At 36.8% G+C, this 26,964-nt stretch overlaps 1 protein-coding gene across 1 annotated transcript in view; it reads right to left on the minus strand.

Moving 5' to 3' along the window:
• Positions 1–706: 706 nt before the first annotated feature.
• The window catches only part of DKK2 (dickkopf WNT signaling pathway inhibitor 2), a 114,001-nt gene continuing 87,743 nt past the window's right edge, over positions 707–26,964 (minus strand). Inside the window, exons 2-4 of the mRNA XM_001170814.8 lie at positions 4,699–4,849; positions 3,445–3,600; positions 707–3,109 (exon numbers count right to left, since the gene is read on the minus strand). Coding sequence (XP_001170814.1) covers positions 2,859–3,109; positions 3,445–3,600; positions 4,699–4,849 — 558 coding nt within the window. The 3' untranslated portion in view covers positions 707–2,858. The remainder of the gene's footprint in view (positions 3,110–3,444; positions 3,601–4,698; positions 4,850–26,964) is intronic.

Consider the following 26,964-nt stretch of genomic DNA (forward strand, 5'->3'; position numbering starts at 1 on the left):
ACTGTTTTAGCTTCATGAAGCAGCCATAGCTACATTTAATTCATTCACTATGTCACAGAATGTTTATTATCCACATATGCAGCCCATTCTGATGTCTAATACAACATGGGCTCTTGTAGCATCCCTGCTCATACTTGGTGAACACTATTCCTCAAAACACTCCTGACATCTCTGGTTCAGGAAGCAGAGGAAAGACTTGCTTCCCAGGAAGTGGATTTGATTTCACTCAGTTTCTCTCCAAACACAGAAAAAGGTATCATGTAGCTCACGTTCATTGGTTCATGTAGAAATGAACCAATACTATAAGCATAATAGTATTTCCATTTTGGAAAACTTTAGCCTAGAGAGAAGATTATGGGATATATGTTACCTGTCTTAAAGTATTTTGAAGAATTTGTGAAGAGCATATTCTCGTTCCAAGTTGTTCTGGAAGGCAAAATATGACTAAATGGGTGTAAATCACAAGCTGGAATATTTTGGTTTGGAAAAAAAAAAAAAAACCAGAAACAACTTTCTAACAATTACAGCTAAACTGCCAAGAAATAAACTACCTTTTGTAATAGTAAACTGCTCTGAGTTATCTCATGCTGATGTCCTCCAAATGATTCACACCCAGTCCTCAAAATCAGACCAAGTCCAGTTGAACTCTCAGAAAGTATGATTCTATGAAAATTCTTCACGTAGACAAAAGACAAGGAGCTTTGAATTCAGTTTTTAGAGGAGAAAAATTTAATAGATTTTATCTTATTATACATTTTTCCTAAATTACAAAGTCAATAGCTGCAAATATATTCTGCTACAAAGCTTTCTGTAAGAAATATCTCTATAAGAAAATACATCTCATTAACATTTCCTGTAAATAAATTACTTCAAATAATAATTTTTAAAAGGGTGGACATAAGAAAAATATTGCAGAAACCAAATTGTAAATATAATAATTGTTATATAGGAAATGTTTGATTGAAATGTTCCATTTTCATTTCACCAAGCTTATAGCAACCTGTTTATACAAACTTTGGTTCTTGGATGGACTAGTTTATAATTTTTGTTTTTGCAGACCTGTGCAGAAAATGTAAGTCTTAATCATCTTAGTAAATATATGTGGGAAGTTGAAATTTTTAATAGATATACAGGCTCAAACTCAATCTCTACTGGGAGAACTTAAATTTGAGACTGCAGATGGGATTTAAGTAAAAGAAAACTAAAAAGTGAATTGTGGTCTACAAAAGTTTAAAGTCACGACTATAAGATAACCTTTTATTGTTTTGTGCTCCAGACAAAGTATTTAGAACTGAGTTAAGTTTAAAAAAAGTAGTAAAGTGGTTTCAAAGAATTTAGAAACTGTGGTGTCTATAGATTAGCAATATGCAGGTTTTACAAGTTATCCTACTTATATTTTTTAACCGCAATGGCTGCAGAAAACAGAAACTAGCCCTTTGGCAATAAAGCAGATGCTGCAGAGGTTTGGGAAGAAAATTGGATGATGCCATTGGCTAGTCAGAAGCTTATAGAGGGCAATGAAACCTCACTACTCTGTCTACTTCAGGAGTCCATTTTGTGAAACCTCCTGAAATTGAGATTATTTGAGGATCTCAGCACTATAAAATAAATAATTTGAGGATAGTACGGACACAGGACCTCACACTGAATTCATCTGCATAGTAAATATTATGATAGCAAATCCCATGCAGATCTTCATTTAGACTGTGCATCCCCTGGTTTCAAAGATGAACAGCCAACTTGTGCCTCAGACATATGATCTATGTGTTGCCAAAACCTGAACAAACAAAAAAGTTTTCCCAATTTTCTTGCTTACTCCAGTGCAGTACAGATCCAGCTCAGGTCTCTATTACCACAGAGTATGTATGAATACATGTATTTACCAATCTAATTCTATCAAAATATAGGTTATGGCCAATCTTTAAGAAATAATGATCTCTCTGTTAGCTCTTTTCCCACATATATTGGACATCTTTAAATTTTTTTGCCATCTGTGAAAATTCTGCTCTGTGCAAGTATTTTACTAGTCACAATTTATGGGTATAGTTTGGAAAATATAATGCATTCAGAGCAGGAATCACATAGGATAAAGAGAGATATACGGTCATTCCGTAGAATCTGAAGGAACTGTTTTTGTCTTGTATCAGTTCTTATTAATTACAGGTAAAACTAAAATTTTGAAAAAAAAGTTTTTGTGGCTGTTTGTTTGTTATTTATTTGTCTTCCTAAAGGCCTTCCTAAACAACTGGCCATTATTTTGCAATTATTTGGAAATATTGACTGATTTTTTTCTTATCTACCAAGACTCTTGATTGAACAGCAGAAGTAGTGTTACAAATTAAAAGGTAATTTTCTGTTGTAAATTAACTATGCTCCATGTTTTCATTTCTTGTTTAGCAATTTTATTTTTAGAACCTATTGTATAACAAGTTATTCTAGGAGTATTTTGTTAAACTCTAACGTTGAATAGAAATCTGGCATGTAGGTTATTTGTATAAGCAATCAGCAATCTGAAGGAAACCTCTCCTCCAGCGCAACCTAAACTCTTGGAAAGTCACATGCTACTCATCAGTAATTTCCACTGTGTGCTTTTTCTCTTAATAATAGCATTTTCCACAAATGTGTACATTATTTACATAGACAAGTTGCATAATGGAAACACTGGCTGCACTGCATTTGTCACCCATTCTAATCTATTCAGTTCATGTTTTCTTTCTCCCTTTTTGTGATCATCTATATTCTTATCACGTTTCTTATTTTAGCCATTCTTCTGCATCTGAACCTTATTTTCCACCATGCTATAATGCATTAAATACACAAATTCACAGTCTGCAATTGATGATGTTCCTCAATGGTGATCAAATTTTCTGACACACATGGAGTCTGGCTTTGGAGGAGTAGGTGGCATCTTTCCATACTTTGCAAGACAGGCCCTTTGCACAGTCGCAACGCTGGAAAATTTCCAGCCCATGAGAACCCTTCTTGCGTTGTTTGGTACAGACTTCCCCCTGATGGAGCACTGGTTTGCAGATTTTGGTCCAGAAATGACGAGCACAGCAAAACCCTTCAATGCAGTCTGATGATCGTAGGCAGGGGTCTCCTTCATGCCCTGCAGAGATGATGACCAATAGATGTTACCCTGACACTTCAGAAAAAAAGATTCTATTTTGCAATCAGAAGCACATAAAATATTTTTACTTATACTATCTTCTATGTTGTTACCATTTATAATGAAAAGTCTTGGTTGATACCAATTGGCTCTGCCTCTTATCACATAAATCTATTATGGTCTGTTTCCATTATTTGCCACCTAAATAACAAGTTTAATGACTAGCTAGGATTAAAGAAACTTCCTTGTAATTTTTTCTAAAACCAATGGAATTATCTATATTTTTCTTCTATTTCTTTATTTTAAAAAAAACCCAGAACTACAGATATCCCTACCTTTTATATGTGACATCTTAGTGTGTGGTCTTCCTAGATTCTGCCATCCCAAGTCATGGTTTGAGTAATGACCGTGGTTTTGATCTCTGTGCCGAGTACCATCCAGAGCCGGGATGTGAGGGGTTAAGATGCTTTCAGTAACTGGGATACAGATGCCTGGAGATGATCATATAATCAGTTAGACTAATTCAATTCTATTAAATGTGATACTTATCCACATACTCTCTTGATGTGAAATATGAAGCCATTTATCTATCTGTGTATCTATCTATCTATCCACCCATCCATTCATTTACTTATTTATTGAGATTGAGCATACTTTGGCCCTAAAGTGAAACTTCTTTAATATGAATTTTGTCTCTCTCAAGACCAAGTGACCTTGGACAAAACTGGGAATAAAAGCATAATTTTATATAGTCACAAAGTTATTGTGAATATATGTGAAGAATCAATGTTAGCTATTACTATTTTTAAAGAATCTGATCAGACATACATCCTCTGGATCCAGATTCCTTTATTAATTAACAACATAATCTTAGTTTACACTGTAAACTTCTCTAATGGTGTGAGGTCTTCTTCCCTTCACCTCCTGTGCAAGAGACTCACAGTAGGTCTACACCCAGAGGTCAGGAATAGGCATGAGAAAATGAGCCTGATTATGTTGTTTTATATGATTAAGTATATATTTCTAATTACCTTCTGCAATTATTTAATGTTTTTGCCACATCTTGTCTGTGATCCATTTCATCATTATTACTGAATTGTCTGCCTATAAATTCATTGATATTGGATGAAGCCAGGTTGGGGAATAAAATGCTGCATCTCCCTTTGGAGGAACCAATCACTCTACTACCATAAGACTGAGCCACAGAACATCTTGACTAAACCCAAAGCACAAAACTGGAATAGATATTTACAACTGCATTACTAAATCATATCAAGTTTCTTTCTTTGGTTCTTTTACATGCATTCACTTATGTGTTTACTGGAATAGAACATCTTGCTATTTATACACAACACTTCAACATGGCAATATTCTAGATCAGTGTAGGTCATAAAATATAGAAAGTAGCCAGAGTCTAGGAAAACTAAGATTTGGGGAGGTAATCCAGGTAATCTTACACTACCTAAACCAGTTCTACCAGGCTTCTTATATTTCAGGAGTCTGAGTAAGGAGACGATAGCCTGACTTGAGAGACAGGCTTACGATGATGAAAAGAAAGAGACCCAATAACACTTAGTGAGATCTTTTACCATTATTGCAGCGGGTACCGGGGCAGCACATGCCATCTCGGTGGCAGCGCTTCTTTTTTCTCCGACACACCATGCAGGCCGATGATCCTTGGTGAGGACTGTGGCAATACCTCCCAACTTCACACTCCTTATCACTGCTACAAGGGTAGGCCTGTCATCAAGTGAACAACACCAGAAGTAAAGGATTAGATCGTGTTTCACTTATGAAACATTACTATAGCAAATCATGATAGAAAATGAATCACAATGTATCTCACCCGGAAGGAACTATACCATCATCATAATGTTCTGAACCTAGAGCCTAAGTAGTCACACTTAATTGAGGACCTTATAAATATCTATTGCTTGATGACAAAGATAAAGCTGACGCTGTTTGTATATTTTCATTGACACAACGCTAGAGTTAGAATTTAGACTTTTGTTGATTCATAGAACCCTTATGTGTGACTTTGGGGTCTCAAGAGCAGTTGTAATTATTGCATTGATGCTATTGTAAGGTAAAAATGACACAGCCATCTTAGCCACTCGATTTTTTCACCTGTTAAAGAACAATGAGAGAAATGTTAAATAAAACAACAAAGGGCTATGCTAGAAGCCAAAATGTATCTCCTGCCCAATTATGCAACAAATATTTTAAAAGTGAACCCTTTCAGCTCCTGCCTATAAAAGCAAGGAGGAGAAACATTTCCAGAACAGTTTGAGGCAGTGAATTATTTGGCACAAAGACACTAAGGAACAGGATCCTCATTCCAAACACGGTGATAAGCAGCAGTTGAGCTCCCAGCAGCCAGAGCGATGCTAAGCTCCAATTATATCATTATATTCCCAGGAAGCACAAAAGCAGACTCCTTACAGACCTGAAATAGCCCCACAGGCTACTACGCCTTCTATTGTAAAGAAAGAACCTCTGTTCATACATTTCTCTACCTAGGGGTATGTCCAGAAGGCTACTTCAGCAGTGTCATATATTATCTTAAAAAAAAAATACATGTGAAATAATACAGAAGGTGGTCAGAGTTTAGGAAAATGAAGATTTCGGGGGTTATACATACATATATACCCATTTGTGCACCCCTTGCCTCTTGGAAGTATTTGGAACATTAAAAATGTCCCTGTGTTCAAAGACTGGAAGTTGAGAAACTAAAATGTCATAACCCACATCAAACTTACTCAGATTTTGAGGCAGGGAGACTCATTTGTAAACCTTTTTTCTTTTTTGAAGTTGATATTTTTCTCATTTTCAGAGTAATAGATGATTTTTTAATTGAAAATACAAAATATAAAATAAGCTATGTATTTGTTTTTAAGCAACCATAAATAATTTGAACATAAACTGTGGGATAAAATGGTTATGGCTCTCAAATACTTAGTGAGATTTCAGTGCTTTACTTATGAATTAGGTTTGATGGTGTAGCTCAGCCTGCATTGCTCATGTCTTTTTTTCCTTTTATTTCTTTTACTCTTTCCCTTTCTTCCAGTGTCTTCTCCTCCTGCCCATCTCCTGCATATATGTCTACACATTGAGCCCTCACATGTTTTCCGTTTAGGTGATCAGATCATCTTCAGTTAGAAAAAGGAAATGTGAAGTTTATGTACGAGTCTGAGAGATAAAAAATGTATTTTAGCATCAGTACAATTTCTTGTTTACCCTTTAAAGAATTATATAGAAAAACCACCGACTTCAAATTGAAAGTTATTTTGAAGGACTGCATAGTGGCAATGTTTGATGCATACTTTATAACTGGAGCCACACAAAGCTATAAAATAAATTTGCATTTCATTGTTCCACTCTGTAACTCCACCATTAGGCTTAAGAGAATCTTAGTGAGATGAAATTCAGACTATTAAGCCATTTTTCAAGAATCCAAGACTGATGAAAACAAAACAAATATCCCTTCCCACCTTACCACACTCTTTCCCCCAAGCATTTTACCCCCTTCACATTTAAACCCATTAATTTTAATGAAATACAATTCACATGTTTCTGATTCATTTACATTTATTTCATCAAATTGTTTTGCAACAAACATTTGATGTTACAAGTTTCTTTCCTTCCTCAAAAATAGGACATGCTCTTTCAACGGAAATAAACATGTGCCACATAAAACATCATGTGCTATTTACAACTCAAATAACAAATCCTCAAGCCATTCTGAGTATAGGATAATCCTGGATTCCATCCCCCCAAAATAGTCCACAGGATACACTATTTTATTTATTAGCTGTTATTGATAGTTGTTTATTTTCTGGTTGTTTGGTAAAAGTAGCAGTGTCTGCCAAAAAATTGTGAATGGCGCATCACCATCTTTCCATTCTCAGTTGACAGGAACTGGAAAATATTAAAATGACAAATATCTGATGCAGATGACATTAAAAAATGGGATGCACAGTAGCCTTATATTTGAATGGGATTACAATAAAATTATAATAATTTAATTTTGAAAGAGGGAACCTCATTTGATCAAAAATAGAAAGTATATTAGAAAATACATAGTTTTATTATGCTCCAATATCTCTTTTAATTAACTTGAAGTAAAAATGACACAGGCAGAGAAAGTATGCCAAAAAATGCCTAACTATACAAGGTTATGTATATTGGGAACTTGTACTTGGAATGGAATTTCAGAACATAAATACTAGGAGACATTCTTTGGAAATTTAAAAATAAATTTTTTAATAATTAAAAAGTAAAGTTGTATTACACAGCTTCTAATATGCCTATGTAACTCCTGGATCCAATAAACAGTCTTTATATATGAATACAATCAAGAAGGGATGAAATAAATTGATTAAAGAAGAGTATAGGGAAAGCAAGTGATATTTGGGGGCATGCCTTGCCCTCTGAAATCCATGTCCCTTAGCCCAGATGTTTTCAACTGTAAAGCTTACCTTGTAATAACTTCTAGCAAGAAAACATAAAACATGAAATAATATGGTTCTAACCCATTAATAACAATTCTCATGTCTTACTAAGCATAATGCATTTTATTTTAGTAAAGAGTTTTAAAGAAGGCATTTTCTACTGAAGTATGAGGGTTCTGCAGTTGCCAGTTGCCATTGGCTTTTTTCCTACATTAGCCCCTCTAAAGTTTCTGGAAATGATATCATTGGTGAAAGGGAGAGAGAGAGGGATAGAGGGTTAACAGTAGTTGTGGATGACCCTGAAGAAGCGATGACTGTGGCAATGAAAGGACTGCTGGAGGGAATTATATACATTAATTAAAGTGCCATTCAGAAACTCTCACATGGATAATCTTTATTTTCCATTTACTTTGACCTCCAAAGGCCATTGTCTAGTCTCATTTGATGATGGCTTTGTGACAAGCAACAAATAAGCTTGAATACCTTAGTCTAAGTTTCCCTTTAACGAAATCAATAATATGCTTACCTGGTACTTATTTTAAAGGTGAATTAAAGGTCTGATTTTTATTTTACTTGCTATGGCAATTGTTAATAGTGCATTCTCATGGCTCTTCATTTACCTGGAACAGACTAGATAACTTTTCCTTTTTGTCTGAGGAACAATGATTGTGTGGAAGACTGGAAATCAAGTGAAAGAATTAGGGAAGGACTCTAGTACACCTATCACATGCTAAACTGCCCCACAATTGAATCATACGCTCAGCTTATGAGCATCCAGGAATACTTAGCTTCATGCAGAATCATTCATTATTGCATCAGTTCTAATTAGGAGATGAATTAATTCAGGACACCTAATAATAGCAAATGATTGGCCATAAATTCAGAATACATGAGAACTGTCAGTGATCAGGCCAAAAAAACAAAGACATTTTCTGCAACCCCCTTTCTAGGCTAAAAATAGAGTGAATTTCCACAAATAGCAGTGTTACTTATTATTACAACCATGACATGAACTAAAAGAAGAATAAACACATTGGACACATTTTGAAAATAAAATCTATCAGAAATTGGTATTTCGTTTTAGCATAAAATATTTTTTAAAGTCTGTTTCCTCTGTGCTAATTTAGAATCATTACCTAAAATTTTAGCAGTAAAGTAAAGAGAGTTTAAGTAACTGCTAGAAATAAGTAATGTGTGCTCAGTGGCAGGGAAATTAGAGACCTTGAGTTCTTCCCTGGCGTTCAGGCCTCAGATATCATTACTAAGAGCAATTAATAGTGAGAGTTTAAAGGATACATCGACAAGGTGACTGAGTGGTGACCTATGTGCTGAAGTTAGAGGTTAGAAAAATATACTTGGCCACATCTCTTTCTAGAAGCCTCCGAATACCAACAGCATGTCCTACTGCAGCTGTTGGAAAAAGAGAATACTGGCAGAAAACACTGACAAAGCTGTAAACAGTATTTTCTCATTCTATTTCTTGAGCACAGTTTTCTGTTCATTTAAACTCAATGTAAATCAGAGTTATAATCAAAAGTCCATAATGAAAATAATGATAATTAAATAATATTCTAATGAACAAAAGTAAAATAAAATGTAGTCACTCAATCTTCTTTGAAATAATTGAGTCTGTCTTCCCCCAAAGTCTTCTCAAAACTGCAGGAAGAAAAGGCCCATTAACTTGAGACTTACATTTAGGGTTGAATTAATTTTCACTTGCCTATCCCTTTGAACATGAAAATACAACAATGACGTAATCAGATCCCTAAGAACAATGAAAGGAGAAAAAGTGTTTTGGGTATCTCAGTAGCAAAATCATTGAATAAACCTTTGACTACAATTAAAACCTTAGTTTAACTCCTAAGTTTTCAAAATAATAATATTGTCCTTATTTAATGATGAGAGGAAGAAAAGAAGAGAGAAACATCACAGTGTTCATGTGGGATGGCCACCCATCTGGATTCTTGCAAGACCGTCCTAGTTTTTTTGTTGTTTTAATCGGGACAATCCTTTGTCCCCACAAGCACTGTTTGTAACAATCTCGGAAGTTTTCTGGAGCCAGAAAAACATCATCAGCTAGGCAGGCAGAAGAAAGCCTGCAGAGGACGACCCAGCTGTGGGAATGAAAAACATTTGAGGCTAGTGGATAGATGGAGGTAGCAGCAAAGAACTGGGGATGAGAATATATCTGGGGTCTCTGAGAGCACAGCAGAAGATTGGCAATTACATTTGGGAAACCTGATCGGACTGGCTTGCCCTGAGTCCTTAGAGAAAAGATTAATTTTCCTCATCATGATATTCTACATGATAGATCTATATTTCCACAAACAGTCAAGGTACACTACCCTTCAGGTGGTCACTTCAAAATCAAACACTAAAATGCAACTGCAGGAGGTGCAGGGACTTATATGTCAATCTGCCTGTGTGCTGTTGTATACTATCTGCCAAAGGCTGTGCAATCTCATCTTTCACTTTGTCTCCTATTACCTCTAGGGGATAAGGGTGTACTGGATGCATCTTTGAGGATTCATGAACATCAGGCCAGGGGGATTGAGCTATATTAAATTTAAGGGGAAAAGTTCGGATATTACATGATGTCCTGCATGTGTAGTTACAGGTTCATTAAGGCAGCTGCTTGGGTATTTATTCAGTATTCAATCAATATTTATTTAGTATTTATTTATTGAACACCAACTATGATCCAGAAACTACTAGGTCAGTGACAATACAGTCAAATGTATTGTCTGTTACCCCCAAAATAATTTTGAAAAAAACATATATCCTTCAATACATTTGACACTTAAAATTTTTTGGTGTGTGTGTTTTTGTATTAGTATGAAATATAATGTTAAACATTTTCTAAGATAAAATTTGCAGTAATTTGATATGAATAAAATAACTTCTGACTATTAATTATTAAACATTTTCTAAGATAAAATTTGCAGTAATTTGACATGATTAATAAAATGACTTCTGACTATTATATTAATCAAAGCATACTGATCCTGAAATTAATCACAACATATTTACTCATGGGCATTTTCTCTTGAAAAATTACATAATCTGAGAAACCTTCAGTTAGATTATAAAATATACAAGTCATCGCAACTATTTTGAACGTTCTGCCTACAGAATTTCCAGCTGGGGCCAAGTTTCACTTTTAAAAAATTAAGTATAAGACAAAGAAAGAAAGTACCTTTGTGAGTTTAAGATGCCCTAATCAATCATTAAACATATCTTTGTTCCAATCAAAATTCCAAATTTTACTTATTTGTCACCTAAAAAAGTTTTTGTACCCTTGGCTAATGCAGTCTATTGAGATTTGGAATGCATGAAGGTTTTGCCTTTTTTTGCCACATAAAATGGCAAAAAATTAATGTAAACCCAGGCATATTCCTTGAGAATTTTAAGAAAAAAATTGGAAGTTGAGGATCTGGACATTGATTTTATTAGAACAACTCATGCTCTGCACCCCATGGAAAATATTTCAGTACCTTTTACACATGTTCATTTTAAGGCTAGGGTAGTTAGAAAATTGGTTTTTGATACGAAAGATCAGAGATGAAAGAGTATCTCCTAAAACTATCTGAATTACAAATTAGGAATGGATTTTTTCTAGTGGTCCATTAGCCTCTCCAATGTATTCAGAAAGCGTCATTTAAATCCAAAGAAACAGTAACTCTATGAAATGAAGGCAAGGTCCTCTTTAACTTTGGTTGCTCCTCCCTGTTCTCTGTATGTCATTAAACCAAAAGGAAATTCTAGGGAATGCTCTACTTTGAACATAGACCACATTCTCAACTGTAGCATGTACAATACTGATATTGATCATGGGATGAATGGAGAGAGCTAAACTTTTCCATATGGTCTCAGCTCCTAGAGATATCTAAACTACGAGGTTTACCTGGCTCTTGATTGTTTTTGTTTGTTTTAGACCCATCCCCACTCATTTAAAATGGATAGGACAGAACACTTCCACTCTATGCTCAAAAAGCAGCATCTCAGGTTTTACAGCAGTGGTTGGGAGTAATATATAATTATAAAGTACTCTATAATTTGTAATTGGATAAGTATAATTGTCCTAACCAAAAGAGGAAGAAACTGCACAATCTTAAGGTCTCTTCCAAATCTGGGATTTATAGTAAAACATTTTCATTGTTGCCTTATAAATTTTCCTGATATCATGACCTAATTTTACTTCAGAGAAGTAACATGGTAGGGCAAAATTTGGAGTTATACTGCAATTCAATTTATGCTTCCTTAAATCAAACAAAATTGATTGGTTGAGTGACCGTTAGCTAAATTACTGAATCTTAGTTTCTTCTATGATAAAAATGGATAAAATTTCTGAATTCAGCAGTGTTTCCCTGCTTACTTAATCATAAAAATTCCATGGGGTTTCTTTACAAATTACTGCTTCACAGACTCTTCTACTAGAGATTCTATTTCTAGAAGACTGGATGGGGTCCAGGAATCTGTACTTTTAACAAATACTGTCCTGGTGATGATACAATAAGGTAAGATAGGGAAACACGGCTATATAGAACTGTTGCAAGATTACTGATGCCTCCTGCATGTATATCATACTGAAAATGCCTGGTCTGTATAAAATGCAACTCAGTATTACCTCCAGATAGACATGGGTCTAAGTGAAGGATTAGTTCCCTGAAAACAACATGAGTCTAAATGAGAGGCTCACTGACAATAACAACAATTTCCAGGAAGGTTCATCTTCACTCCTAGTGCTTAGCCACTGTGCTTGGTGGTGGTGGGCTTGAGAATTTCTACAACTGTATGAAAAAGTAAAATAACGCATAACAAACACACCAGTGCACTTTGGGAGGAACGCTGTGTGGACTCAGAGCTGTCAACACACCCATTATGGCTGGATTGTTTCATATCCTCAAGTGGTATACACCTATGTCTTGCTGGCAATGCGCAAACTTTGCATTTTCTTTATATTTTGTATCCAGTGGGCCCTTACAAAACACTCTTCTTCCCCATATCAAGCATAATAAATAGATGATGTCTGCTTTTATTATATGCTCTTCTTTGTATAGCATCACCTTTCTCTTTTCCAATGAAAATGACATTTAAAATTCAAAAGTTTATATTCAGGTAGATATGAAAACATACTTTCAAATTGTTGTTTAGAAAATACTTTTTTATGATTATAGAACAGGTTATGGTTGGTGAATATTTCTGCACCCAAAATGTAAACACTTGTGAGTTTTAAATGTTATACAAGTTTAAGTAATTTTTAACTTATGGGTTCAGAAATGAGGATGTAAGTTTCCTGTAAATGTGTGTGTGTGTGTGTGTGTGTGTATATGTATGTATATATACATATATACACACACTATATATATATACATATGCATACACACAGATACACACACACACACACACACATATGTATGTATAAAGTTAGCTCAAATTATCTCAGGAAATATGCCCAGAAATTGTGTAACAGGAAGGTAGACAGGATTATTGAGACCAGACAGGATCAAGAACAGAGGAAAGGAAAAAACTTCGTTTACATTTAAACTCTTTTAAACATTTTGTAATCTGCACTAGATGCAAGTATTACCTATTAAAATTAATGCAATTTAAAGAGCAGCTAATACTACAATACTAAAGTGAAATGTCTTCTTGCTAGTTTATGCTTTATGGTTTCATACTAAGAGAGCTGGAAAAATTTCATTTTCCTAGAGGCAGAGCTTTTTAGAAGAGGTATCAAGCACCCCGACTGAAGTTTCTTTATTAAAAATTGTGTTTTGTTTCAGAAATATCACCTTAATAGCAGAATTAGACTACCAATGTAACATTCAAATACATACACAAACACACACATATAATATACATACACATACACAATGCATTGTTTTTAACAATTATTTAATTGAGCTAATGTTTATTGCCTTGGTTAATTTCATTTAATATAGAAATTTCCAAATGTAACACTTCTCTAATCTTGTTGAATTCTCTTTCATTTCCTCTAGGAATTAGGCCAGATCAATAGTCAAATTCTACTCTGCTTTTGAAGAAACAGCTGAAGGAAGCAGATAAAATTTGAAAGACTGTTCTTTCATGGTTGGGAAGATAGAAAAAAGCAAAGCAAAATATAATCCTCGATATTCATTCTACGGTGAAATGACTTCTAATTTCCATTTAAAAAGAGATACTTTAAGGGCTACAAAATTTTTGCTTAAAAATTATAAAATGTTCCCATTTTAATGTAGAACCTATACACAAGAAGGCAGGAAGCATTTTATCCCTCAGGTGTGCTGGTGCAGAGAGACAATGACTTGAGAAAAAGCTGACCCCAAATGATTACCTACAGAGTTTGAGCAAGAGGATTGCTCAACAGTGATCACCACAAAGTTTAAATAGACTAATAAACCTTTTGGTTAAAAAAGCATGACAAGGGAGGAGCCAAGATGGCCGAATAGGAACAGCTCCGGTCTACAGCTCCCAGCATGAGCGACGCAGAAGATGGTGATTTCTGCATTTCCATCTGAGGTACTGAGTTCATCTCACTAGGGAGTGCCAGACAGTGGGTGCAGGTAAGTGGGTGCGTGCACTGTGCGCGAGCCAAGCAGGGCAAGGCATTGCCTCACTTGGGAAGCGCAAGGGGTCAGGGAGTTCCCTTTCCGAGTCAAAGAAAGGGGTGATGGACGGCACCTGGAAAATCGGGTCACTCCCACCCGAATACTGCGCTTTTCCAACGGGCTTAAAAAACGGCACACCATGAGATTATATCCCGCACCTGGCTCGGAGGGACCTACAACCACAGAGTCTCACTGATTGCTAGCACAGCAGTCTGAGATCAACCGGCAAGGCGGCAGCGAGGCTGGGGGAGGGGCGCCCGCCATTGCCCAGGCTTGCTTAGGTAAATAAAGCAGCCTGGAAGCTCCAACTGGGTGGAGCCCACCACAGCTCAAGGAGGCCTGCCTGCCTCTGTAGGCTCCACCTCTGCCAGCAGGGCACAGACAAACAAAGAGACAGCAGTAACCTCTGCAGACTTAAATGTCCCTGTCTGACAGCTTTGAAGAGAGCAGTGGTTCTCCCAGCACGCAGCTGGAGATCTGAGAACCGGCAGACTGCCTCCTCAAGTGGGTCCCTGACCCCTGACCCCCGAGCAGCCTAACTGGGAGGCACACCCCAGCAGGGGCACACTGACACCTCACATGGCAGGGTATTCCAACAGACCTGCAGCTGAGGGTCCTGTCCATTAGAAGGAAAACTAATAAACAGAAAGGACATCCACACCAAAAACCCATCTGTACATCACCATCATCAAAGACAAAAAGTAGATAAAACCACAAAGATGGGGAAAAAACAGAACAGAAAAACTGGAAACTCTAAATAGCAGAGCGCCTCTCCTCCTCCAAAGGAACGCAGTTCCTCACCAGCAATGGAACAAAGCTGGATGGAGAATGACTTTGACGAGCTGAGAGAAGAAGGCTTCAGACGATCAAATTACTTTGAGCTACGGGAGGACATTCAAACCAAAGGCAAAGAAGTTGAAAACTTTGAAAAAAATTTAGAAGAATGTATAACTAGAATAACCAATACAGAGAAGTGCTTAAAGGAGCTGATGGAGCTGAAAACCAAGGCTCAAGAACTACGTGAAGAATGCAGAAGCCTCAGGAGCCGATGCAATCAACTGGAAGAAAAGGTATCAGCGATGGAAGATGAAATGAATGAAATGAAGCGAGAAGGGAAGTTTAGAGAAAAAAGAATAAAAAGAAATGAGCAAAGCCTCCAAGAAATATGGGACTATGTGAAAAGACCAAATCTACGTCTGATTGGTGTACCTGAAAGTGATGGGGAGAATGGAACCAAGTTGGAAAACACTCTGCAGGATATTATCCAGGAGAACTTCCCCAATCTAGCAAGGCAGGCCAACGTTCAGATTCAGGAAATACAGAGAACGCCACAAAGATACTCCTCGAGAAGAGCAACTCCAAGACACATAATTGTCAGATTCACCAAAGTTGAAATGAAGGAAAAAATGTTAAGGGCAGCCAGAGAGAAAGGTCGGGTTACCCTCAAAGGGAAGCCCATCAGACTAACAGCAGATCTCTCGGCAGAAACCCTACAAGCCAGAAGAGAGTGGGGGCCAATATTCAACATTCTTAAAGAAAAGAATTTTCAACCCAGAATTTCATATCCAGCCAAGCTAAGCTTCATAAGTGAAGGAGAAATAAAATACTTTACAGACAAGCAAATGCTGAGAGATTTTGTCACCACCAGACCTGCCCTAAAAGAGCTCCTGAAGGAAGCGCTAAACATGGAAAGGAACAACCAGTACCAGCCGCTGCAAAATCATGCCAAAATGTAAAGACTATCGAGACTAGGAAGAAACTGCATCAACTAACGAGCAAAATCACCAGCTAACATCATAATGACAGGATCAAATTCACACATAACAATATTAACTTTAAATGTAAATGGACTAAATGCTCCAATTAAAAGACACAGACTGGCAAATTGGATAAAGAGTCAAGACCCATCAGTGTGCTGTATTCAGGAAACCCATCTCACGGGCAGAGACACACATAGGCTCAAAATAAAAGGATGGAGGAATATCTACCAAGCAAATGGAAAACAAAAAAAGGCAGGGGTTGCAATCCTAGTCTCTGATAAAACAGACTTTAAACCAACAAAGATCAAAAGAGACAAAGAAGGCCATTACATAATGGTAAAGGGATCAATTCAACAAGAAGAGCTAACTATCCTAAATATATATGCAACCAATACAGGAGCACCCAGATTCATAAAGCAAGTCCTGAGTGACCTACAAAGAGACTTAGACTCCCACACAATAATAATGGGAGACTTTAACACCCCACTGTCAACATTAGACAGATCAATGAGACAGAAAGCCAACAAGGATACCCAGGAATTGAACTCAGCTCTGCACCAAGCAGACCTAATAGACATCTACAGAACTCTCCACCCCAAATCAACAGAATATACATTTTTCTCAGCACCACACCACACCTATTCCAAAATTGACCACATACTTGGAAGTAAAGCTCTCCTCAGCAAATGTAAAAGAAAAGAAATTATAACAAACTATCTCTCAGACCACAGTGCAATCAAACTAGAACTCAGGATTAAGAATCTCACTCAAAGCCGCTCAAATACATGGAAAATGAACAACCTGCTCCTCAATGACTACTGGGTACATAACGAAATGAAGGCAGAAATAAAGATGTTCTTTGAAACCAACGAGAACAAAGACACAACATACCAGAATCTCTGGGACGCATTCAAAGCAGTGTGTAGAGGGAAATTTATAGCACTAAATGCCCACAAGAGAAAGCAGGAAAGATCCGAAATTGACACCCTAACATCACAATTAAAAGAACTAGAAAAGCAAGAGCAAACACATTCAAAAGCTAGCAGAAGGCAAGAAATAACTAAAATCAGAGCAGAACTGAAGGAAATAGAGACACAAAAAACCCTTCAAAAAATCAATGAATCCAGGAGCTGGTTTTTTGAAAGGATCAACAAAATTGATAGACCGCTAGCAAGAATAATAAAGAAAAAAAGAGAGAAAAATCAAATAGATGCAATAAAAAATGATAAAGGGGATATCACCACCGATCCCACAGAAATACAAACTACCATCAGAGAATACTACAAACACCTCTATGCAAATAAACTAGAAAATCTAGAAGAAATGGATAAATTCCTCAACACATACACTCTCCCAAGACTAAACCAGGAAGAAGTTGAATCTCTGAATAGACCAATAACAGGATCTGAAATTGTGGCAATAATCAATAGCTTACCAACTAAAAAGAGTCCAGGACCAGATGGATTCACAGCCGAATTCTACCAGAGGTAAAAGGAGGAAATGGTACCATTCCTTCTGAAACTATTCCAATCAATAGAAAAAGAGGGAATCCTCCCTAACTCTTTTTATGAGGCCAGCATCATTCTGATACCAAAGCCAGGCAGAGACACAACAAAAAAAGAGAATTTTAGACCAATATCCTTAATGAACATTGATGCAAAAATCCTCAACAAAATACTGGCAAAACGAATCCAGCAGTACATCAAAAAGCTTATTCACCATGATCAAGTGGGCTTCATCCCTGGGATGCAAGGCTGGTTCAATATATGCAAATCAACAAATGTAATCCAGCATATAAACAGAGCCAAAGACAAAAACCACATGATTATCTCAATAGATGCAGAAAAGGCCTTTGACAAAATTCAACAACCTTCATGCTAAAAACTCTCAATAAATTAGGTATTGATGGGATGTATTTCAAAATAATAAGAGCTATCTATGACAAACCCACAGCCAATATCATACTGAATGGGCAAAAACTGGAAGCATTCCCATTGAAAACTGGCACAAGACAGGGATGCCCTCTCTCACAACTCCTATTCAACAGAGTGTTGGAAGTTTTGGCCAGGGCATTTAGGCAGGAGAAGGAAATAAAGGGCATTCAATTAGGAAAAGAGGAAGTCAAATTGTCCCTGTTTGCAGATGACATGATTGTATATCTAGAAAACCCCATTGTCTCAGCCCAAAATCTCCTTAAGCTGATAAGCAACTTCAGCAAAGTCTCAGGATACAAAATCAATGTGCAAAAATCACAAGCATTCTTATACACAAACAACAGACAAACAGAGAGCCAAATCATGAGTGAACTCCCATTCACAATTGCTTCAAAGAGAATAAAATACCTAGGAATCCAACTTACAAGGGATGTGAAGGACCTCTTCAAGGAGAACTACAAAGCACTGCTCAAGGAAATAAAAGAGTATACAAACAAATGTAAGAACATTACATGCTCATGGGTAGGAAGAATCAATATCGTGAAAATGGCCATCTGTAATTTACAGATTCAATGCCATCCCCATCAAGCTACCAATGACTTTCTTCACAGAATTGGAAAAAACTACTTTCAAGTTCATATGGAACCAAAAAAGAGCCCGCATCGCCAAGTCAATCCTAAGCCAAAAGAACAAAGCTGGAGGCATCACACTACCTGACTTCAAACTATACTACAAGGCTACAGTAACCAAAACATCATGGTACTGATACCAAAACAGAGATATAGATCAATGGAACAGAACACAGCCCTCAGAAATAATGCTGCATATCTACAACTATCTGATCTTTGACAAACCTGAGAAAAATAAGCAATGGGGAAAGGATTCCCTATTTAATAAATGGTGCTGGGAAAACTGGCTAGCCATATGTAGAAAGCTGAAACTGGATCCCTTCCTTACACCTTATACGAAAAAATTAATTCAAGATGGATTAAAGACTTAAACGTTAGACCTAAAACCATAAAAACCCTAGAAGAAAACCTAGGCAATACCATTCAGGACATAGGCATGGGCAAGGACTTCATGTCTAAAACACCAAAAGCAATGGCAACAAAAGCCAAAATTGACAACTGGGATCTAATTAAACTAAAGAGCTTCTGCACAGCAAAAGAAACTACCATCAGAGTGAACAGGCAACCTGCAAAATGGGAGAAAATTTTCGCAACCTACTCATCTGACAAAGGGCTAATATCCAGAATCTACAATGAACTCAAACAAATTTACAAGAAAAAACAAATAACCCCATCAAAAAGTGGGCAAAGGACATGAACAGACACTTCTCAAAAGAAGACATTTATGCAGCCAAAAAACACATGAAAAAATGCTCATCGTCACTGGCCGTCAGAGAAATGCAAATCAAAACCACAGTGAGATACCATCTCACACCAGTTAGAATGGCAATCATTAAAAAGTCAGGAAACAACAGGTGCTGGAGAGGATGTGCAGAAATAGGAACACTTTTACACTGTTGGTGGGACTGTAAACTAGTTCAACCATTGTGGAAGTCAGTGTGGCGATTCCTCAGGGATCTAGAACTGGAAATACCATTTGACCCAGCCATCCCATTACTGGGTATATACCCAAAGGACTATAAATCATGCTGCTATAAAGACACATGCACACGTATGTTTATTGCGGCATTATTCACAATAGCAAAGACTTGGAACCAACCCAAATGTCCAACAATGATAGACTGGATTAAGAAAATGTGGCACATATACACCATGGAATACTATGCAGCCATAAAAAAGGATGAGTTCATGTCCTTTGTAAGGACATGGATGAAATTGGAAATCATCATTGTCAGTAAACTATCGCAAGAACAAAAACCAAACACCGCATATTCTCACTCATAGGTGGGAATTGAACAATGAGATCACATGGACACAGGAAGGGGAATATCACACTCTGGGGACTGTTGTGTGGTGGGGGGAGGGGAGAGGGATAGCATTGGGAGATACGCCTAATGCTAGATGACGAGTTAGTGGGGGCAGTGCACCAGCATGGCACATGTATACATATGTAACTAACCTGCACAATGTGCACATGTACCCTAGAACTTAAAGTATAATAAAAAAAATAAAATAAAATAAAAAAATAAAAATAAAATTTTAAAAAAAGCATGACAAGGAGGTGATTCACAGCTCCACCACAGAACTCTACCTAACTGATCCTTTTCTCCCTTTGCCATTTGAAGAAAATAAACAGTAAGTCTGTTTATTTTTCTGGAATAAGTTCTGGATTAAGATCATCATGTCTCCCCGAGATATAGAAGGACTTAGATGCAAGTTATATTTGCAACAGGATAAGGGACTTTAACTCCTGAGCTTTGAACAAGATAGCTTGTCCATTAGTAAGAGAAAGAAATGGAAGTTATCTCATATAATCAGTTCTTTTACTATCTGTATGCCTTCCCATTTTCCAGCCTGATTACTTCTCTAGGTATCTCAGGCCTATATTTACATAACCTGTAAAATGGGTAAGGATATGTGTTCCATGCCTGAGCTACATTCTCATTTCTTTGGACTGTTCAGTTGTCAAGGCAGATCTCACACAGCATTTTATGCAGTGAAGCACCCCAAGTACACTATATTGTCCATCTAATCGTCACTGGGTTCCAAAACTCAGGACAAACTATGTTTGAGAGAGTTTGGGCAGTGTCAGAGTTTCAGCATAATGATAGGGTTAAGCATCCTGCTAGAAGTGCTGCTTATTTTTCTGACAGATAGAATTTTACAACAGCCAAAGCTACTCATTTATTTCAGACATTTTCCAGATGATTTAGTTAAAAAGCTCCAGCATGGAGGGAATTTTTCTTTTAAGTTCCTGATAATAGCAATAATATGACCACATGTTATTTATTAAAATACTTTTCTAAAAAATAATCAATATCTCAGTACATACATGGACTTGCCTCTCAGCCTTCTACCAGCATAAATTAATTTAAATTTTTATTATTTGGAAGAAGGAAAGGTCAGCTCACAAGGGCAAAAGAGATTTATGTCTAGTCAACAACATGGTACAGAGAAAGACTCTATCAAAATGTTCTGTTTGAATGCTTTGCTAGAGGATTTGAAAGGGAGGAAATTATAAGCCAGATGATAGATGCTTTGGTTTGTGTGACCCTAGTGTTCAAATCTCAGCCTCAGAAATGTGGTACATCTTGTGATGACATACACAACGTGTTAGTAATCCCCAAAAGAACATACTGAAGATGTTGGTCCCCCACACCACCCACATCCCAGTACATCTGCTTTGGTGTGGTGACCAGTACATTCTCAATAGTGCAAGAAAGGAAAGATTTGTTACCAGATAAAAAAATGAAATCCTGTCTCCAGATTTAAGTCACTTTCCCTCCATCCCACTGGTTCTTCTAGTCTATTTAAAGAGTATACTCCTCTATATTGCTGCTACTTCTTTTGTTGGCCCTTATTCATTACTCAGGATCCCCAGATATACTAGACTCTTTTTAAGAGTCTCTATGTCTGGCCTCCCATTCCAGTAGCCTTTGCAGCAGATATGGGGCTTCAAAAAGTGAGCTGGGAGGGAGAGTGGAAAAGAAAGGAAAACTCAGATAAGAAATACCCCTCAGGGATTGAGATACATAACACATAATTTGAGTGCTGTTTTGGGTAATAAGAAGTCTAGGCAAACAAAACAAATTAAATTTATTAACCAACTGGCTAATAGAGCTTTTATACAACTTTGCTAGGGTCAGTCTGTAATCTTATTCTTGTTTCAAATTTTTTTTTCCCTCACACTGAACAGTGAAGTGTATCTGGAACTATGTTTAGTACGCTATATAAAATCTTGCCTGGTGTTTGTTTTAACCAAAGAAGGAATCTACATTACAAATAAGACTACCCAGAAACATGTCTGTTCTTAATATGCTATATAAACCCTGTGTTCCCTGCCTACTTCTCCAGGTCTTGTATTACACACTCCAGCTGTACGGTACTACTTGCACATCCCCTAGTCAGCCACACTCCTTCAGGACTCATTGCATTTGCAAAGTTTCCCTCTGCCAAGAACACCCTTCCTCCATTTACTTCATCATGAGAACAACTCCAACTCATCATTTGGAGATTATATCAAGCTGGCTGACCACCCCCGATAAGCTTGATGTTCCATTTAACCTGCATGTTGCTGACACCACATGCTTCTTTGCACCATGATGTAGATTATGCTCTGTTGAATTCTTCGTCTGCCCTACCTATACTCTTTGAGTAAGGAAATCATCTTTCATTTCTGTATCTTCAGTGGCCACATTATACCTGGAATAATTTACCATTCCACAATTTATCCACTAATGAATTAATGCATGAAATTTGTTGCAACAGTGGTTGGAAGTTTGTAGCATTAAATTGACAAAAATACTCACTTAAGAACCCATCAGGAAATGGTAAAAAGGAAAATATTGAAGATTAAAGAGTTGACTTTGTGGATATTTTTAAATTGATTTTTAAAATTGAAGTCCTACAAAAGCTATTTATAACCTATACAGTATAGAGGGAAGAGTATTATATGTATTTGAGAAGAAAGAACATTGGCTAGTGAGTACTTTTGCAGTCAGCAACTTGGCTGCAAGTATTTTATGTTGAACCATCAGTCCAAATTTTCAAGTACTATCATCAGTTCTGCATTACATTTCTACAGATGATCATGTTTTTCATCTGTAAATTGTATGTGATGAAAATTAGGCTCTTTCATTTCTAAGTGGCATACGTTGTTTCTGCCCCAGCAATAATGATTCCCCAATAGCCATTCAGAGCAGTAACTATTTTACCCCTTTTCTAATCATCTGGAAATTCTTCAAGCCTATTGGCATGTGGGAGCTATGACAATGGGTATTTCTGAGGATCATATGGCACTGGTGACACTTCCATCCTAAACAATTATTTCTAAGTTGTCTTTGCCCTTGTCGCTAAATATATTTCTTGTTGGTGGATCATATCTGATAGTATTCCTAGTTAAGCACCATCGCTATGAGGTGTTATTGCAAAGGATCAAGAATATATTTCATGACAGCTTCCTTTAAACATCTTGGGGGTGCATAGACTTCAACATCTTGTTGGTACTAAGGAGATCAATTTCTTGATACACTTTAGTCACAGCAATATAGCAACCAGTACCTAACAAGTAAAGTACATTTTTCCAAATGCTTGCCTCATAGAATGTCACCACCCAAACATTTATATGATGTCTAACTTGTTTATGATCCTAAACAAATTGAGTTAAACAAGGTTCTCACCAGCTATGTTAAATTAGTGAAACCTCATGGCATGTTCGTTTTCATCAGAAAGGTAGACAATGCTTCTAGGTATTGAACCAAATTCATTTCAAATCATGTCTGCAATCTTTGTACACATCTATACAACTCCTCTCATTATGCACATGCTTATTAAAGTTTTAGAAACACCCATATATTTTTTCATACCCTGATCCCAGGTTTAAAACCCTACAGAAATTTACATAATTTAAAGAAATTTACATACTTTCTTTAGCATAAGCTTGGTTCACATGTGATATTTGTAGAAAGATGATATAATCCTGTTACCTGGACAAAGAGGCAAGAAATAAGAACTCTACTTTCTAGGTTAAATTTCCTAAGTTACATGTTTGCTACATGTTTTGAGTCCAGACAGGGATGTCACTGTGCATTTGAAAATGTTAAGTCTTATAAATCTAGCTGTACACTGTACATTTATAAGTCTATAAGACTTATAAATCTAGCTGTACACTCTAGAGACCAGAGTAATTGGATTCCCTTGTTCTATAAGAGGAAAGACACTGAAACACCTGGGCACAGCAGGTATCAAACAGGATGGATTACCGTCTGACTATAACATTTCCTAGGTTTAAATGAGATCACCAGAACTTTATTCACACAAACAACTCAGGTTGTTTCCACATTAAAATTGGATGAAGTGATGTTTATTATAAAACCTAGCACTAGCCAGGCTCCTGTCTGAGGACAGACAGATCAAAAGCATAAGGTTATGGTCATGCACCACTCTTCATCTTCCCTTCTAGAGCACAGCACTGTCTGATACACACTGATCAAATTTTGCCCAGGATTTTAAGTAGGATGTTGTGAAAAAGCAAAGAATGGGCCCTTGAAATAAAACAGTTCATCCTACAGTAAAGAGAATTGGAACTGTACTTTTATTAATGGCACATTGAAAGCCATTTACAACTTGCAAGTGATGCTTCCGAGAAACATTAGAATGATTTTCTTATATAGAAATGTTAATAGGTGTCATAAAATTTGCTAAAAAGTTCAGTCCTACTTTCTGGGAACCTCCCAATAAGAAATTACAGATTTTCAAACACAGTGTAACAAAATGAACCAGTTAGAGGAGTAATCAGCCAGTTACTGCTTATATAATAATAATTAATAGTAATATTAAACAGCATCCGTACATAGAGCTTTTTGTCTTCAAAGTAATGAATTTCCTAAGTATTAACTTAGGAAGTTCTCTTTTGCAAACTTCCAACACATGTTTGGAGAGCTCTAGGAAGAACTTCATTTAACATTCATGTGTTCTTTTCACGTCTGCAGTGGAATCCTTCCATGGTTAGAAAAACATGTTTGGATGTACAGAGATGGAGTAGTAATATATACCCATATCCTGATGTCTGGCTTGTTCACTGCTAAGTCCTCAACCATATCCAATCAAAGTCAAAAATGTGTTTCCAGTGATAGAGCAATATGTTTTCTATTGAGGACAAGATTTGCCGAAAATAACACAAAAATTGTCTGGGAATTTGGGTGCATAACCTGGGTGTGGTGAAGATGAGCATTTCACATTTCTCACTAGAGTTCAGTAACTCTACACATAACCACAGCCAGCCATGGATCCTTAAATTCACTATCTCACCAGCCAAAAGTCTCCTCCTGCTAACAGATGCCATGATTGCTAGAGCTTCTTTACAAACTGCACATATCTTCAGGAGACCCTGAAAATAACAGGCTCCTGGAAACTACAGATATTTTGCAGATGTACTTTTTACAAAATGATTTCACAATTTGCTTAGGCACTTTATCTATGTGTCATTTTACAAATGAATAAAGACCAACTGCTGGTCTTTATTACAAATTTTAATTGTAATCACTTGTCTTTGGTAATTTCCAGATTTGTAAGAATTCAAGAATTCCATCTATTGGATATTTAATAATATTAATATTAAGGAATTATGATTAATTTTTAGTTTTGATAATACTATTGCAGCTATTTTTTAAAATCTCCTTTCTCTTAAAGAAACAACAAGTATTTATGGGTGAAATAATATGATGTCCAGAATTCCTTAAAAATGATCCCTGGGAAGTAAGATGAGTTGAAAGTGTAGATGAAACAAGATTAGCCATGAGTTAAAAATTGTTGAAGTTATAGAACTGGCACATAGGGGTTCACTCATACTATTCTCTATATTTTTGTGTATCTCTGACATTTCCACTTAAAAAATAAACAAACAAACAAAACTAAAGAATCTCTGCAACATAGACAGAACTCCCAAACTAATCTTCAAGAAGCAGCCAGCTGAAGACATAATCTCAAATCTCTTGGTTCCTACACATAGAGCATAGGCAGCACCCTGACATTGTGAATCAAAATGCTCTCCTCATTCCACCCTCTCCTTGGAAAGGTTGAAAAATCAATCTCTGATGCGGTTGTTACAAGGCTGAACAGACCTCTGGTAGCATAAATAAACCTCTGAGCTTCCACAAGCTGGATGGTTCAAAATCCACCGTGCAAAGGTAGCCATGAGTTAACTGGGCTTATAAATAGGTGGTCTACCTTCTGCTCCTCAAATCCCTAGAGCACAGATTATCCCAAGAGCCAACAGGAAAACACATGCATTCCAAACCATTGTGATCCATTGATGATTTACCAAAGGCCTACTAATGTAGGCATTTTAGCAGAGGTAAAGATGTTTAAAACATCCTCACTGCCCTCAAGAAACCCATATTATAGAAGGCAGAACCAAACCATTGCTTTTCTGGGTAGTCACAACTCATTCAAGTGCTGACAAAGTGTTTACTTTCAATCCATCTTTTCAGGGACCACACAGGAACTCCATTACATTGGAGTGGGCATGGGCAAACAGGGGGAAATGAATCGATATGATCAGAGTAAAAATTTTCCAGGTATATGGAGTGCCTTGACTTATTTATTTATTGGACTTAGAATGAATGGGATCTACATACATCCTGGAGGTGTGGCATCTGAAGGTAGCATCTGTCTGTGCTACTAACCACATCAGCAGCCTATGCTCCTCTCTGCTCAGCCCAATATTGGTACCCTGTGACAGCTGCTTGAAAGGTACCGTACCCTGTGACAACAGCTTGAAAGATACTATAATGATAGTATTTTCATTAAAATGTCACATTGTTTGGCAACACTTCCTAAATTTCTGTGTAATAGAAATGACAGAGCTGTCAGTTTTTCAGGAAAAATGAAAAGAGGTAAGAATAGTTACTCTTGGAGCAGTCTTCCCATAAACTCATATCTGTACAGTACCTTCTCTTTGGCAAAGAACCTTTGCACATATTTTCCCATCTGATAAGGAAAGTGAGTTGGGTAGGCTTTAAAAAAATTGATTAATTATCTTTTTTCTTTCTTTTTTTTTTTTTAGAGATGGGTTCATGCTCTGTCACCCAGGCTGGAGTGCAGTGGCATGATCATAGCTCACTGTGACCTTGAACTACTAGGCTCAAGCAATCCTCCCCTCTCAGTCTCACAATTAGCTGGGGCTGCAGGTGTGTACCACCATGCCTATCTGTGGTCTTGAAATGTTGCCCAGGCTGGCCTCAAACTCCTGGCTTCAAGCTATCCTTCTGTCTCAGCCTCTCAAGTTGCTAGGATTACAGGCCTGAGCCAACATACTCAGCAAATTAACCATTTTAAAGTAAACTGCTCAGTGGCATTTTATACATTCACGATGTCATGCAACCACTAGCTGTAGTTCCAAAACATTTCCATCACTCCTAAATAAAACTCTGTATCCATTCAGCAGTTTGAGTGGGCATTATTAACTTCA

The sequence above is a fragment of the Pan troglodytes genome, chromosome 3 (genome assembly GCF_028858775.2).
Source record: "Pan troglodytes isolate AG18354 chromosome 3, NHGRI_mPanTro3-v2.0_pri, whole genome shotgun sequence".
Lineage (NCBI taxonomy): Eukaryota > Metazoa > Chordata > Mammalia > Primates > Hominidae > Pan > Pan troglodytes.